Source organism: Brassica oleracea, chromosome C7, assembly GCF_000695525.1.
Source record: "Brassica oleracea var. oleracea cultivar TO1000 chromosome C7, BOL, whole genome shotgun sequence".
Taxonomy (NCBI): domain Eukaryota; kingdom Viridiplantae; phylum Streptophyta; class Magnoliopsida; order Brassicales; family Brassicaceae; genus Brassica; species Brassica oleracea.
This window is the reverse complement of record NC_027754.1, coordinates 10,923,335-10,941,038: the sequence shown is the minus strand read 5'-3', so window position 1 is coordinate 10,941,038 and position 17,704 is coordinate 10,923,335. Positions and strand designations below refer to the sequence as shown.

General features: G+C 39.1%; 2 protein-coding genes across 5 annotated transcripts; one reads left to right on the top strand and one right to left on the bottom strand.

The window, feature by feature from the left end:
* Positions 1-5,429: 5,429 nt before the first annotated feature.
* LOC106305775 (ribonuclease E/G-like protein, chloroplastic) lies at positions 5,430-10,689 on the top strand. Of its 4 annotated transcripts, XM_013742153.1 has the most exons (15): positions 5,430-5,744; positions 6,102-6,208; positions 6,310-6,491; positions 6,604-6,626; positions 6,732-6,859; positions 6,950-8,043; positions 8,121-8,438; positions 8,536-8,577; positions 8,880-9,004; positions 9,075-9,222; positions 9,479-9,551; positions 9,655-9,767; positions 9,913-10,032; positions 10,099-10,254; positions 10,339-10,689. In XM_013742153.1, exons 1-15 carry the CDS (start codon positions 5,650-5,652, stop codon positions 10,531-10,533), a joined length of 2,919 nt encoding a protein of 972 aa, XP_013597607.1. In that variant the 5' UTR covers positions 5,430-5,649; the 3' UTR covers positions 10,534-10,689. The 4 variants fall into 4 exon arrangements, with proteins under 4 accessions (XP_013597607.1, XP_013597606.1, XP_013597608.1 ...); XM_013742152.1 differs by having other exon boundaries at positions 6,604-6,859; XM_013742154.1 differs by lacking the exons at positions 5,430-5,744; positions 6,604-6,626 and having other exon boundaries at positions 6,627-6,859.
* Positions 10,648-12,789, bottom strand: LOC106305776. Its single transcript, XM_013742156.1, has one exon. It carries the CDS (start codon positions 12,519-12,521, stop codon positions 10,824-10,826), a length of 1,698 nt encoding a protein of 565 aa, XP_013597610.1. The 5' UTR covers positions 12,522-12,789; the 3' UTR covers positions 10,648-10,823.
* Between the last annotated feature and the right edge of the window lie 4,915 nt (positions 12,790-17,704).

Here is a 17,704-nt window from a genome sequence, read left to right as displayed (position 1 = left end):
AGACTTTAAAGCTTCCCGATCGATCCTTATCACCCGCGACTCGACCACTACAAACATACTCGACCATTCTCTTTTTTTTTTTTTTTTAACGGGTTTCTACACCACCTTTCCTCTTTCCGTAGCTCTGTAGTCTCGCGGCTCCTTTAAAACCGCCACCAAGACCAACCTCGACCGCAACGGTTCCAGCATGGACTTGACAGATTCAGAGCAGCCTGCATATCGACTCAGAGGAGAACAGATGAAGAGGCAAAGAGAAAACGAGATAAAGGGTGAAGAGAGGGGCTCCGGCCCGGTTAACACTTTTCCCGGCGAGGAGAGTTTTGAGAGAGAGGATGAAAGAGAAAGAGAAAGAGAATCTTTCAACATACAATGTATAGTAATAAGAGTAGTCTAATGTATGTGGATGTGATGCGCTAAAATTTGTGTCATTTGCAATTTAAAGAAACAGAGCAACACTAAATAACTAAAACATCTAGACTCAACCACAACATTATGTAAACTTGGCGCAGCACAAGTGTTGCTGAAGAAGTTCGTTTAGTCTTAAGAATGCCCGAACGTCAACTGAGCTTTTGTTGCAGAAGAAGTTCGTTTAGTCTTAAGAATGCCCGAACGTCAACTGAGCTTTGAGTTTTGTTGATTCAATGAGAATAACCGAAAGTCAAAGAGAAAGATGAACTGAAAGTTCTTTTGATTATTCTTTAAAGCGTGAGAATTACATTAGAGGTTGCAAACTATATAAAGAGATAAAACGAATCCTAAAACCGACTAAGCTAGGAGTTATCTACTCCAAAAGAAAAGGTCGTGAGATTTATATCAGAGGTTGCAAACTATATAAAGAGATAAAACTAATCCTAAAACCGACTAAGCTAGGAGTTATCTACTCCAAAAGAAAAGGAAATATCCTAAAGATAAACTAGAATCTTAACACCAAAGCATATAATAAAACGATCCGGTTCTGTTATGAAACCGGACAGCAAACCAACGACAATGCGCTGCATCAAAACTTAATGACAAAGTAAAAACAAGCTACAAGAAAAAAAAACTGAACACAAACTAAAAAAATAAAACAAAAAGTATAACACACGTAACCAAACTACACCAAAGTTTGAAATCATAAGAATCCAGTTTAATATATTGTTCAACAATCGAATCTATCATTTTTACCCAAATATGCACGTTTAAATTGTTCAGTGCTCAATCTTGAATTCAACTCTCCTATGCTATACTAATGAGTTACGCATTCGAAACGTTTAAAACTCCTTTTAAAATTTCTCTGAGTTTGGTGGCCACTGGCTGTATTAGTTTGTTTATAACTATTAAATTGAAGGATAGTAGGTATCGTGGAGAGCTACTGCTAATCGCAATTTATGAGAACATCACAAAAGATACGAACCAAATTTTATTAAGTATTATTTTTAGCTTAAACTAACATTAGATTCTACAAAATTGTCATACAAAAAACCGACATAATTAAGGGCTATGGAATTGATTCGAAAATAAAGTGGTTTTAAATTGATTTTGTCGTTTTCCTAATCTGCAAGAAGAAACATGGCACGAAACATTAGTTACATTGTATTGAGTAAACCTCACGTTGGCCATGTGTCCTCTCTTGGCCCCCATACTGCGGCCTTCATGTTCCATGATTTGTTTTCTTTCATCTACTCATCTGTCTACTTCCTCCTCCTTTTGAATTATTTTGATGTAGACGCCAAATTGTAGTTTGGCATTTTCTACATCTATAATGTATTTGTAAGAATACTACAACGCTCCACATGGGTCCCGACGTTATCAAAACAAATAAGGGTGCTAACCATTAAGCTAACCGCTTTACAAAACGTTCGAACGGAAGCTAATGATAATGTTCGGAACTAAATATTTGTTTAACTAGGTTTTGATCATTGGATGGCCCAAACAAAACGTAGAGGGAACACAAACCAAACGTTGAGGAAACACACCAACAAACAATTTCATAGATTCCACACTAAATTGTACACTCAACTAAATATATGATCATTGATACTATCATTATTTAATTAGCAGAATATGTATGTTTTTGAAACTTCTAACTCCAGTTTATCATTGCAGAAGTCACTTGGTTGTAGTGGCATAATGGTATATGCTTATGCTTTTGTACTTTTGGGCTTATGCTTTATTTGTGATGGTTTTTGAGAACTCATCCTTACCATGGAAACTGACCAACCTCAAGGTTAAGTGAATACTTGCCAAACATTTATAGAAACATGGCTAAATTCAAAATCAAACTTACATAATAGTTATAATATATAGAAATTAATAAATATAACAAAAACGCTAAGAAACAAAGTTGTTTAAATCTGTTCTAAAATTTAAAATCATTGCGTTTAGCTATAAATTTGTCCTCCAATTTACTTCATTGATTTGAAATCAAAACTAAGACCATTTTCGGTGTATTCCCTTTTTCTCTAAAATAAAGCAAAATAGAGATGTGTTTTTCTCAAATGTATTCCTCCATTTTTTTTCTCTAATTTCTAATAGATTTTTTTTTTTAATTTTACAACTAACACCTTTTAATTAAAATTTTAGAAAATTAATTTCATGCGCTTTAATTTTTTGAAGATTTTCATAAAATTGTAAAATTATCTAAACTAAACATTTATAAAATAAGAGATACATTATAAAAAAATAGACATTATCTAACCATCAATATTACTATATATTTCACAAAATGATCAATTTAAGTATTTGGCTCAAAATTATTTAGAAGTAAAAGCCATATGAATTTTTTGAAATTTAGTTAAAAATAATAATTTAGTGTTAAATATAAATTATAAGATTCACTCTTTAAATAAAAAATTTTAACTTTCAAGTAAGTTTATTTTTATTTTTTTCTAGTTATGATTGTAAATTGTTTTAAAAAATCCCTATTAAAGAATTATTATGTAAACAAAAGATGTTTCTTTTGTATAAAAAAATTGTATTTCACCAAACGTAGTTTATTTATAATCAGAAAATGCTAAAAGTTAAAAGATTATTTTTAAAATGAAAAATATGATTGTAATAACAAATGCTATTTGTCCGGGAAAGTTAGAATTTCATTAATACAACAAATATGCAATATCTGAATATAGTAAGGGTCTAACTGGTGAAAATTATAAGAACATTAGGAATGAGTAGGAAAAAATGCAGATGAATAATATTAGATGAATGAAAAGGAAAATGATTCCTTATCAATTTTAGTGAGAAACAAATTTATTATATATTTCTCTAAAATAAAAAGAACGAGAAGGAATGCAAAAGAAAAACATTTTTTTGTAAATGGTAAAAAAATTTAGAAATAGTAAAAAATGTATTATTTTCTTTCATTCTTTGGTTACCGGTTAAATCCTAAATGTGCAAGACAGCGAGTGGAACAAAGAAAGTCATTAGAAAAACAGAAATGGTCGGCTCTATGGTTTTCTATCGTATGAGCAGTGACATTGTTTTCTCAAGGAGGATATGCATATGTAGTTTAGTGAAATTTCGAATCCCAAAACTGTCTACCCTGATTCCCGAACCAGAGTAGCAACAGTGATATGCTTGGTTATTGATGATCCCATTTAACATTTTTAATCTCCTTCAAAAATAATATATCAAAAACCATTTATCCAACAGATCTGAGAGCTTTAGCTTCACCTAGCCTAAAGAAGTTAGTGCCAAGTGTTGATGATCCCTATATTTTGCTGTCCCTAAGTGGTCCAGAACGACCCAGCAACCATACGCAATATTCAGTGCCGGCCCTATATATTTTCAGACCGGAAGCAATTTAAAAAGTGCATGTGCGGGGAATCGAACCAAAGACCTATCTCACAACTTTGATGATCAGTAACCACTAGGCTAATTATAGGTTCTTATAAATAAATGACCGCTAAATTACTAAACCAAATAAAGGCCGGAAGCCTGAGCTTCCTTGGCTTCCCCTCAAGGCCGCTACTGGCAATATTAGTAGATTTTTTTTAGTGTTATATAATGGACTGGTTACCACACTGTCTGATCCGAATTTGAAATGCTTTCCAACTAATGTTAAGAAATAGACCGATCATCTAGTACATTTCACCATGTTAACCACGGAAATCTATACCCAGACTAATTAAATAATGATAATTTAGTAGAAATCAACCTGATGACCAATGCGAATGCACCCTAAATTCCAAGAAATTACCACTAAACTACCATTGATTTATTTAGTAGAATTCAAAGTGATATCATAGTCACAATTGTAAATATGAATTCAAATCGCTCTTGCTAGTGCTATTGTACTTACCTCTTCTGTTGGAGTGTATAACTATTTCCTTTAAATGAAAGTTATGTTTGATAAAAAAACGGGAGGCGGAGTCAAATTCTTGTTTGGAAAGACATGTGGCTGATGAATGCATCGACACCGTGCTCGATGTCATAGTCGCACTAATCCACACGTCCACCTTTGCAAGATCAACCAAAATACGCAGTTGTATGGAAATTCGTTTAAAAAATAAAAGAATGCCTTTTCTCTAAATATAGAAAAGAAAATAGCAAATTCTATTTTAAAGAAAGAAATAACAATGATAGATTTCATGTATTATAGTATGTAAATGCAAAAATAATAATGAATTGGAAATAATCTAACATAATTTATTTGATTATAAACAAAACTGAAACCTCCATTTTAAAGCCTTGCTAATCATATCTTAAATTCATTACTCTTTCCGTAACCTAAAAGAAAGCTTAATATAACTCTAAATACAAATAGAGCTTGATCTGTGTATCTGCACAAATGTTTATTTTTATAAAATAAACATATGAAATGCTTCATAGCACAAAAATATAATTGATAGTATATTTTTATAAATAATAATTTGTTTTGATACAATCGATTTGATTTACCTGATATTATTAAGAGAAAATCTCTAAAATAGCCATTTTTAAGTTTTTGTCATAGAGATAGTCTTCAATGAAGAAAAAGACCACAATAAGTTTTATTAAAAGGTAATCTAAACTTAGAGTTTAGAGTTAAGTGGTGGGGTTTTGGGGATAGAGTTTCAACTTTTTTTTTAAATATTAAAAATTTCAAAATAAAAAAAAAGCTATTTTGGTCATTTTCTTTTTTGAGGGTTATTTTTGTGATAAAAACTTAAAAAATATTATTTGAGAAAATTGCCCTATTATTAAAGATGGAAATGTAATGGCAGAAATTATTATTTATGAGGCGAAATAAGAGTTTATTATAAAAGACACTTTGTTTTAATAAAATAGATAGATTGAATTCTTGACCCAGTGGAGAATCATTCGACAAATCACTAGAGAAGCTTATCTGTTGGGCTGAGAATAGGCCTGAAAGAAAGATCCAAAAATATAATAATTGGTATTGGGCTTTGAGAGCTTCACACGTATGAAATGATATCCAACACACGTGCCACAACAAGGCGCCAAAGCCACCAAAGAGAAAGAGGAGAGAGACCATATCCTCCCGTTATCGTCATCTGCTTCACTTCACCTCCCTCCCCGGAGTCCAGTTTCTTAGCTCTCTCTCCTCTGAAACCCCTTCCCTTCTTCATCTCTCTCGCTCTTTCACCACCTCATAAACCGGGCGGTACTGATTAACTCCGTTTCGGCCTCCGTATACCGGCGAACCCAGGAGATTGACTCAACAACACCATGGACGTCGCTGAAGTTCCGTGGCGCCGTCTTCCTCAATTTTATGTTTCTTCGCGCTCCTCGTGGCTTGTTTCTTCTGGGTTTCCTGTTTCTTCGTAAGTTCTTTCACTGGGGCATTCTAGCATACACTTTGTATGTGCCCTTCTATAGTTCGCTCTCATTAAAAATTGAAGCTTTTGGATATATGAATATACCGTGGAGATGGGTTTTCTTAGAGAATTAGAGCTTGAACTGAGAGTTTTAGTTTTAGGGAAGATGTTGGATTGTTTAAACATTGCACCTGAAACTGGTTGTATATCGATATGGTGATGGCTAGGCTAGACATCTCTGAAAGCTATGCGTGTTCTGAAGGATTGACTATGTGTTTGTACTTAGATTCTTATCTCAAGGAGCTTCTCCATGAACTTAGAAATGCTACTTTGTGCTAGCTTAGAATCTCTGTCGTTCAACAGATATATGTTCTCTCATATCGGACGTGGACAGAGGTTTAGGCTCACCTTGTGCTTTGGGGTCTCTCGTATCCGTGCAAGGTCTGCTACTATAGCTGCTGCACAACAAGGTAACTCTAGGAGACCAAACCTTTTCTTTATGCAGTTTTCAGTTTATGGAAGTTTCGAAATTTCTCTCAGGTACTTAGATTTTTGTTTTCTGCATTCTCAGAACAGCCAGCTAGGCTTCTCAAAGGACTATGCGAGGTTGTTTGGATCGTGGAAGCTGACCTTGCACCCAACGAACATCTCTACGTTACTGGAGATCCTTCCGCTTTAGGTAGCTGGCAGCCAGACTGCGCCATTTCTATGTATCCTACTGGGAATGATAATCAATGGGAAGCTAAAGTCAAGGTATATCCATTCATTTTAAGCCACACGGAACATAAATAGAGATGTATCATAAGTCTTTTCTTCAAAGCGAGTTCATAAGTCTTGTCTGCTTATAACTTAATGTGCTTGGCAGATTGCTTCTGGTGTCAATTTCAGGTACAATTATTTTTTTAAAGCTGGATATGATTCTTCCTTTGATGTCATCTGGAGACCAGGGCCCCAGTTTTCCTTATCTCTACCTTCGGCTGTCAATGGAGACAGAAAAGTAATCATAAGGGATTCATGGATGAGTGTTTCCTCTCAATCACAAGAGTCCTCCTACTTATGGGGTTTTTGGATCGATGATGCTCACCTTTTACCAAACTCTGTTACTTCAGGTCATAGCGAAGGTAACACATCTGGGTGGCTCCTCCTCTTTTAGTCTCTTTTCATCATTTGTAAAATATTTTAAAACTCAAATGGTTCCAGTGGTTTGGCAGATGAATGCACTTTCTCCGATACTGCTGTGGAAGTCCCAAGACCACTTTTGAATGATAAACAATTAGAAGATGAATCTTTCTTTAGTGATGAGCTTGCAACCTTCTCATCAGACAACTCAGATTTTAGTGCGTTATTTTCTGACAAGTATCAGCCTATTGAGGAACCATGGTTTCTTCAGGAACCTGTTACCTTGCAACATGCAAGGAATATGCAGTCTGATAGCGAACAAGTTGTTGAAAGCAGTGAAGAAATTGAAAACAACTTAGATACTGATGAGGAAAATCACCAGCCGGCTGAGACTCTCTTACCTGATGATGAATTTTTCAAACGAGAACCCATTTCTACTACGATACTGATCAACTCGTCTATATGTACCGTGCAAAGGATTGCTGTATTGGATGGTGAGAAGCTGGTTGAGTTGTTGTTGGAACCAGTTAAGACCAACGTGCAATGTGATAGTGTTTACCTGGGCGTAGTCACTAAATTTGTGCCTCATATGGGTGGTGCTTTTGTGAATATCGGAAGTTCTAGACATTCTTTCATGGACATTAAGCCAAACAGGGAACCATTCATATTCCCTCCATTCTGTGATGGATCAAAGAAGCAAGCAGCTGATGGTTCTCGGTTCGACTCCATTACCAACATTCCAGCTCCACATGAAACCGAACACGCCTCCTATGACTTCGAAGCAAGTAGTTTATTAGACATTGATTCAAATGACCCTGGGGAATCTTTTCATGATGATGACGATGATCATGAAAATGATGAAGATCATGTCTCCGATGCTCTAATTAATGGAACTGTCGTTAACCATGGCGGAGTGGAAGGTGGTTCTGACAAATGCAATCAAGGAGATGAGCTACATCTTGACGTTGGATCTGAGAATGGCTTCGTTCCTCTGGAGAGAGAACATTCAGATTCTCTTGTGTCTAATGCATCAGTTGCAAAGTCTCCTAAGAATGTGTCGTCTAGGGATAACAAGTGGATTCAAGTTCGAAAAGGCACCAAGATAATTGTGCAAGTTGTTAAAGAGGGCCTTGGTACGAAAGGTCCAACTCTCACTGCTTACCCAAAACTGAGAAGCAGATTCTGGGTATGGCATGTGTCTTGTCTTGTAACTATCATTTTTTTATTATTATTCTATTTTCTGACTGAAGTATGTCTTTATAGGTATTAATGACTCGTTGCAAACGAATTGGAGTCTCTAAAAAGATCTCAGGAATTGAGAGAACCCGGTTAAAAGTTATAGCAAAAACATTGCAGCCTCAGGGTTTTGGCCTGACTGTAAGGACTGTAGCTGCTGGCCATTCTCTAGAAGAATTACAGAAAGACTTAGAAGGTCTGCTTTTAACCTGGAAGACCATAACGGAAGAAGCAAAATCTGCGTCCCTTGCCGCAGATGAAGGTGTGGAAGGAGCCATTCCAGCACTGCTACATAGAGCAATGGGTCAAACACTTTCAGTTGTACAGGACTACTTCAATGACAAGGTAGTTAGGCTAGTGTCCATATTTTTCTCCTCCTGTGGCTCCTTTAGGTTCTATTGGTTGACATGTCAAGTGATAGTAAGATTTTGATTTAATATAGGTTGAGAAGATGGTGGTTGACTCCCCCAGGACATACCATGAGGTACATTTTCCCCATTCTGCTCAAGTGAATTTATACAGAAATGGATAGTGTGTTGAAAGAAACATTTCCTTGTTGTAAACAATGGGTCTTATAACCCTCATACATTTGTTGATTTACACCAAATCTTTGATGTTATTTTCAAATGCTCAAGAAAATATCTCTAGCTGCACGTGTCATTTCTTTTCTTTCGGTACCGACTGCTGCACTTGCTAGTGATTAAACGTTTCCCATATACTAGAACGGCTTACCCAAGTGGTATATACTGTATGCAAACCATTTCACTAACGAGTATTAGTTTCCAGGTCACAAACTACCTGCAGGATATGGCACCTGATCTTTGTGATCGAGTGGAATTGCATGATAAGGGTATCCCTCTTTTTGATTTATACAACATTGAGGAGGAGATTGAAGGCATTCTCAGTAAAAGGTATGGACCCATGTCACCCACATTTTCCTTCCCAGATATCTTCATATAAATGATCTTTTCCGTCATGCAGAGTCCCACTCCCCAATGGAGGTTCGTTAGTGATTGAACAAACTGAGGCGTTGGTCTCTATTGATGTGAACGGAGGACATGGAATGTTTGGTCAGGGTAATTCACAGGAGAAAGCTATTTTGGAAGTTAACCTTACTGCTGCCAGACAAGTATGTGATACATATTTTGCTGGTGGATTACATTTTCATTTGCCAAGCCTTTACGGCAGAACATCTGCTTCTAAAATTGCCTTAATAATTATTCTATTCTACACATCTATAATCTGATTCTTGGTGAATGCCTTCACAAAATTTTTTGCGAGGTCTACTTGTCTTGTGTAGTTATCCTTGGAATCTTTTCAGTTTTTGCAATATGCTAATCTTGCAAAGCATTTATTAATTATTGCTTGATGCAATAATGATGCAGATCGCAAGGGAGATTCGACTGAGAGATATAGGGGGTATCATTGTGGTAGATTTCATTGACATGGCAGATGAATGTGAGTTTGAACGTCATTGTTATTTGTGCAAGTACATTCTTAAAAGTTGTGGATGGGAAAATCCATTATCTCTTGTATATTCTTGTGCCTTTGTGTGTTTCAGCAAATAAAAGACTCGTTTATGAAGAGGTTAAGAAAGCAGTGGAGAAAGATAGGTCACTGGTAAAAGTCTCAGAGCTGTCTAGACACGGACTCATGGAGATAACTAGAAAAAGGGTATAGCCCTCAACTTGTGGATATTTTACTCTTCCTGTAAAGCATGTAATCATGTGTCTTGGTGTAGCGCGTCCACTGTATACTGATACAAATGTGAGCTCTTGATTTATACTTATTGCAGTGAATCTACTTTTTTCTTCTACAGGTTCGGCCGAGTGTAACATTCATGATTAGTGAACCGTGTTCTTGCTGTCACGCAACTGGTAGAGTGGAGGCACTGGAGACTTCCTTTTCAAAAATTGAACAAGAGATTTGTCGGCAGCTCGTGAGTGTATTAACATTACAACCTCAGATTCTTTTGTTCCATGTCTTGACGAGCTAAATGTTTCAGGCAAAGATGGAGAAAAGAGGAGACCTGGAAAACCCCAAGTCTTGGCCAAGATTCATATTGCGTGTGGACAGTCATATGTCCAGCTTCTTGACTACGGGGAAGAGGACGAGGCTTGCAATCCTAAGTAGTGCCCTGAAAGTATGGATTCTCTTAAAGGTAAGTTTCAAATCCTTCAGCCAGAAGTTATGCATCGATGAGGTTGTGTCTGATTATTAACTGGGCACAAATGTCTTTTTGTAGGTTGCTAGACATTTCACAAGAGGAACCTTTGAGGTTAAACCGTTCATGGATGAGAAGACTGTTAACGAAAGACCGCATCAAGTTGCCATATCATTGCTCAAGAAAGCTGACGCCATAGCAGACTCCTCAGGCAAGAAGAAGCTCACTCTTATTCCGATGAAGAAGGATAAGACCGGAAGTAAACACAGACGATGAACCATCTTTTAAAATTTCGCATCACTTCTGCTAGAGGTCTGAAATGACACTGTTGTTGTTAGTTGTACTGAATCGATTTTGTGTCAGTATCTTATTCCTTGATGTTTTGCATTATAAAGATATAGAACCAAACTATAGAAGGAACAGAAGGTCGAATACTGGTCTAAAGGTAACAAAGACGAAACAACAGTTATGAAAAAGGCAAAGCTATTCTACAAGGACAAAACTAGAAACAAGTGGAACAAGTTGGTTCAAACAACAAACAAAGTGAGGAATCTAAAGATGGAAGATCAAGTAGCTGCAACGTTGCAAGTCCCAACTCCATCTTTGCAGTCGTTTGTAAGATCATTGAATGTTTCAATCTGCTTCTTCCCTCTCAAGAACACTTCTGTATCAACAGATGCTCTCATGTAACCATCAAACTCGACCGGGTTGCCTCCATTAAGCTTTGTGGTCTCCGAATACCACTCACTGCTCTCGTCCCACAGATCTTTGTACTCGTCAAGAAAATGAGTAGCGTATTTGTCTTTCAAAGGATTGAAGAAAGATAGCTCCGCTTCATTCGTTGCGATGTAGAGATTCCTTCCTTCTTCTACTTTGTCCTGCAAGGTCGACAAGAGAGCACTCGGAGAAGTATCTTTTTCAAGATTGGGCCAAAGCTCCGTGTTTCTTGCTTTCTCCCCTCTCTCAATATGTGCTGCATCGTAATCCCAATTTAACCTAGACGCAATGGCAGAGACGATCTCCATCAACCTTCTTGACTTCCAGAGAAGATGCCACGGTCTTTTAACAACAGATTCTGCATCTCCTTCGCAAACTCTGTACCAGTAGTTATCAGGCTCTACTGACCCGAACTTCCTCATAATCAACGTATCTTTGACATCTGCAAGCTTCATGGGCGTGACCCTAAAATCCTCCACAAGATGAAGGCCCAACCTAGTCTTCTTGTTATGCAACTTCCCCCACTCTGCCCAAAACTGAGCCTCATCCAAGACAGAAGCAGCTTCTTTCAAATGCTCGAAATCAAAGTAGAACCTAAAGTCCTTGCCTTCCTCGTTCTGCCCAGAGGAAGTGTAGACAGAAGAGAGACACAGAGTGAGATCCATGACCAAAGTCCGGTTCAAATACTGAGCTTCACCAAGCGCACACAAGAAGCTCCAAAGGAAATGGTTCATGGTCTTGCACCTATCACCTCCACCGACATAAACCAAGTACTTGCCGCTTTTAAAAGCCTTGTCAGACTCAACGGTGGGAAGAGAGTCATTCACAGCTTCACCAACAAGAGGCAAAGAGAAATCATCTCTCTTGCCATCACTCTTCTCAAAACCAGCTTTCTGATTCCTCTTCCTCTTCCTAGCGTTCAAACCAGAATGATAGTCTCCAATACTCGCCACGCTAAGACTACAATTGTCGGACTTGTGAATCACAAACCTTCTGTAATCCTTGTAAAAGGCAGCAGACTTGCCATCCTTAGGCCTATAACGCCACGCCATATCACAAGAGTTGGCACCTTCACCAACCGCAGGCTTACCAAACTTGTAAAAGTGAATGTCTTTGAACCTCTCAATGGTGGCTTTCATCATGAGATGGAAAACCTCAGAGTCTTTGCAATCAATGGGGACGCTCGCATCGCAATCGACCTGGTTGCCTTCCGCGTTCTCCTCGTTCGCGCTGGCTTCCACGTCGGTGATGTTGATGAACGCTGCGAAGGCCGTTTGGTTCACGGCCATGAAATCTTCGCCGGTTTTGACGACCGAGTCGTCCGATCTCAAGGTGGCGTTGGATGTCGATGTGAGGAAAGTGGTGATCTTGTCGGAAGGGTGGAAAAGAGGGTCTTCCGGCTCGTATGTAGCGGCGATGATGGTGAAGACCAGTACGCCCACGACGAAGAGTGAGAAGCCTATGTTTCCGATTAGGTTAAGTGCGTTTTGACCTAGGTTCTCCGGACGGAAACCGCCGGCTCTCTGAAGCGCAGATCGGCCGAACATTGGTTCAGATCCGGAGGAATCGATGCACTTGTCTTGGTTACAACGGAGGAGGATTTGAAGTATGAGTGCTACTGTGTGTGTGCTCGTTGATATGACCCGTCGGGATTAGAGCCACCGACAATGGCAGATTTTGTAATTTAACCACAAACAAATAAATCACTCTACATTTACATTTACATTTACTATAGTGTCAAATTAACCACGGCTTATCGGTGAGATAACCGGAAACAAAATTAAGAATTTATCATTCGATTTGACATAATTAGATTTGATAGTATTCGTTTCTTCTTCTTCCGGTTATATCCTTCTTCTGTACAAATCACAGGTGATAGCACATCAAAAACATCTATCATTTTATTCAAAAAAAAAAAAAAAACATCTATCATTTAAATAAAAAGTAAAATAAAAAGTGTTGTTAGATTGGTGGTGACTACGGCATCCACCATGGTATTGTATTGATTATAGTGGTAGTATATAAATATAATATAACATAGCATCTGCCATTCAAATAAAAAAGCGAGAATTGCCAAGTGTGACTCAAAACTTGGAGTCAAACCCAAAACAATACCCCAACATGGGTCAAAGGCAAAAGTAACCTAAAAGGCTATTGAAATTACAACTATCCCCTTGTGACCAAACAAAAAAACGGAATTTTTTTTACGTTTCTACCCCTCGCAAGTCGTCTGTTTAGACGACTTGAAAATAAGTCGTCCAGACGACTTAACTGAAAGTCGTCTGGACAGTTAGTCTTAAACATAATTTAAAAATTTTGTAAAAAATATTTTGATAAGTGAAAAATGGGAATTATGTAATTAACATATGTCTTAGGAGGTATAAATTAAGATATAACAAATTTCAATTGTTTTCAGCATAGATGAGTGAAAGTAGTGAGTCATGATATTCTTTAGTTTATGTTTCATCAACATATGTTGTAGTATTGTATGTGTTCTTAGGGTTAGATTTTGGAAAGCATTAAAACCGTTTTTGAAAATTTTTAAAATAACTTATGCGTGTTCATTTCTGTGTATAGTAAACACTATTTAAGTATAATTTGATTTTATAACGTGGTTAGTTAGTTAATCTAGTCATTTTAGTTTAGGGGTTCATTTTAGGGTCTAGGACGACTTAATATTTTGTCGTCTGAAAACAGACGACTAAATATTAAATCGTCTGTTGTACATTATCAGCCAGAATAAGTCGTCTAAACCGGACCAAACCTTAAAGTTTACCAATGTAATTTTAAAGCTAACCGGATTATTTACCCAATATATAAGGTGATTTTTATTTTTTTGTTTCATTTTTCGCGAAATTCAGAAACCCTAACAGTTCTCTCTCAAAGGCGATTTCGAATTCCCACGATTTCCGAACAAACCATCGTTCTCAACATCGGCTATCTATCTCACTTCATTCTCACCGTTGTCGCCGCAGCTTCTTCTAACCCTAGCCGCGCCGATTCCTCTAAACCCTAGCGCCGCCGATTCCTCTAAACCCTAGCGCCGCCGATTCCTCTAAACCCTAGCGCCGCCGATTCCTCTAAACCCTAGCGCCGCCGATTCCTCTAAACCCTAGCGCCGCCGATTCCTCTAAACCCTAGCGCCGCCGATTCCTCTAAACCCTAGCGCCGCCGATTCCTCTAAACCCTAGCGCCGCCGATTCCTCTAAACCCTAGCGCCGCCGATTCCTCTAAACCCTAGCGCCGCCGATTCCTCTAAACCCTAGCGCCGCCGCTTCCACTATATCCGAACAAACCGTCGCCCTCGCCACCGTGGTCACCAACGTTCTAAACACTAGCGCCGCCGCTTCTTCTAAACCCTAGCGCCGCCGCTTCTTCTCTGTAAACCTTAGCGCCGTTTCTCTGTAAACCCTAACGCCGCTAAGTCATCAATCTCGAGGAAAAGATGAACATAAAACGTTGTCTCTATCAATTTACTCATTCTCACCGTTTCACGTTTATTTTTTCAGATCTATAACCGCAATGACGAGTACTCCAACTCCTTCTGCGACTGGAAGACTTGTAAGTAATTTAAGTCGTCTACTAAGTCGTCTGGACTTATATTGTTGTCTTTGATTATTTTGCAGACAAAAAGGATGGATATTCCAGAACTCCCCCGTAGGTTATACACATCAGGGGAAGAACCAGAAGCCCACAATAGCATTTCGTATCATACGGATAACAGCAAGTTGCATACTGCTCTTAGGAAAGCTCTTACTGATGACGAATTTGAAGAGCTCAAGGAGTCGAGTTTGGGAGTTTTCATCAAGTTCAAGGAGCAGGGATTTGGTTGGGCTTCAAGGCTGGTTCACTACATGCTCAGTTTCAAGCTGGACATTAAGAAGAAGTATGAGATGTGGTCTCTCGTTGGTCCAGAACCTTTGAGGTTTTCACTGTTAGAGTTTGAAAACCTCACTGGTCTAAACTGCGAGTACATCGAGGACCTTGAGACACCAAAATGTGACGTTACCCCAGAGATGGTTTCTTTCTGGGGGATGCTGGGAGTTCATCTGGAAGCTGGGCCAACTACTGATCAGATAATAGCAGCACTGAAGAGATGCGGGGATTGGTCCAGGGAAGATCGCAAGCGGCTCGCGTACCTCTCCATCTTCACTGGATTCATTGAAGGGAGAAAGTTTTCAACCGCTACACGATCTACTCTGGCAAGGCTAGTGATGGATTTAGAACGGTTTGAGAATTATCCATGGGGGAGAGTCGCGTTTAAGGTGCTGATGGACTCTTTGTGGAACAAAGAAATTGCTGGCTGTTACACCGTGGATGGGTTTATACAAGTTCTTCAGGTCTAGACGTACACAGCTATGCCGGAATTGGGTGCTAGTATTGGTGGTCCCAGAGCAGACAGTCCGTCTCCACCGATACTGGCTTACGAGGGCAGCAGAGGCCGCAGATCAATGAAAGCTGCTATCTTGAGTCAGGTATTTACTTCAATCCAAAAGACTGCGCAGACGACTTATTATAAGTCGTCTGGAAAGTCTTCCATCTGGACGACTTATTAGACGACTTATAATAAGGCGTCTGGAAAGTCTTCCCAGCTGGACGACTTATCGGACGACTTAATTAAGTCGTCTGGAAAGTCTTCCATCTGGACGACTTATTAGACGACTTATAATAAGGCGTCTGGAAAGTCTTCCCAGCTGGACGACTTATCGGACGACTTAATTAAGTCGTCTGGAAAGTCTTCCATCTGGACGACTTATTAGACGACTTATAATAAGGCGTCTGGAAAGTCTTCCCAGCTGGACGACTTATCGGACGACTTAATTAAGTCGTCTGGAAAGTCTTCCATCTGGACGACTTATTAGACGACTTATAATAAGGCGTCTGGAAAGTCTTCCCAGCTGGACGACTTATCGGACGACTTAATTAAGTCGTCTGGAAAGTCTTCCATCTGGACGACTTATTAGACGACTTATAATAAGGCGTCTGGAAAGTCTTCCCAGCTGGACGACTTATCGGACGACTTAATTAAGTCGTCTGGAAAGTCTTCCATCTGGACGACTTATTAGACGACTTATAATAAGGCGTCTGGAAAGTCTTCCCAGCTGGACGACTTATCGGACGACTTAATTAAGTCGTCTGGAAAGTCTTCCATCTGGACGACTTATTAGACGACTTATAATAAGGCGTCTGGAAAGTCTTCCCAGCTGGACGACTTATCGGACGACTTAATTAAGTCGTCTGGAAAGTCTTCCATCTGGACGACTTATTAGACGACTTATAATAAGGCGTCTGGAAAGTCTTCCCAGCTGGACGACTTATCGGACGACTTAATTAAGTCGTCTGGAAAGTCTTCCATCTGGACGACTTATTAGACGACTTATAATAAGGCGTCTGGAAAGTCTTCCCAGCTGGACGACTTATCGGACGACTTAATTAAGTCGTCTGGAAAGTCTTCCATCTGGACGACTTATTAGACGACTTATAATAAGGCGTCTGGAAAGTCTTCCCAGCTGGACGACTTATCGGACGACTTAATTAAGTCGTCTGGAAAGTCTTCCATCTGGACGACTTATTAGACGACTTATAATAAGGCGTCTGGAAAGTCTTCCCAGCTGGACGACTTATCGGACGACTTAATTAAGTCGTCTGGAAAGTCTTCCATCTGGACGACTTATTAGACGACTTATAATAAGGCGTCTGGAAAGTCTTCCCAGCTGGACGACTTATCGGACGACTTAATTAAGTCGTCTGGAAAGTCTTCCATCTGGACGACTTATTAGACGACTTATAATAAGGCGTCTGGAAAGTCTTCCCAGCTGGACGACTTATCGGACGACTTAATTAAGTCGTCTGGAAAGTCTTCCATCTGGACGACTTATTAGACGACTTATAATAAGGCGTCTGGAAAGTCTTCCCAGCTGGACGACTTATCGGACGACTTAATTAAGTCGTCTGGAAAGTCTTCCATCTGGACGACTTATTAGACGACTTATAATAAGGCGTCTGGAAAGTCTTCCCAGCTGGACGACTTATCGGACGACTTAATTAAGTCGTCTGGAAAGTCTTCCATCTGGACGACTTATTAGACGACTTATAATAAGGCGTCTGGAAAGTCTTCCCAGCTGGACGACTTATCGGACGACTTAATTAAGTCGTCTGGAAAGTCTTCCATCTGGACGACTTATTAGACGACTTATAATAAGGCGTCTGGAAAGTCTTCCCAGCTGGACGACTTATCGGACGACTTAATTAAGTCGTCTGGAAAGTCTTCCATCTGGACGACTTATTAGACGACTTATAATAAGGCGTCTGGAAAGTCTTCCCAGCTGGACGACTTATCGGACGACTTAATTAAGTCGTCTGGAAAGTCTTCCATCTGGACGACTTATTAGACGACTTATAATAAGGCGTCTGGAAAGTCTTCCCAGCTGGACGACTTATCGGACGACTTAATTAAGTCGTCTGGAAAGTCTTCCATCTGGACGACTTATTAGACGACTTATAATAAGGCGTCTGGAAAGTCTTCCCAGCTGGACGACTTATCGGACGACTTAATTAAGTCGTCTGGAAAGTCTTCCATCTGGACGACTTATTAGACGACTTATAATAAGGCGTCTGGAAAGTCTTCCCAGCTGGACGACTTATCGGACGACTTAATTAAGTCGTCTGGAAAGTCTTCCATCTGGACGACTTATTAGACGACTTATAATAAGGCGTCTGGAAAGTCTTC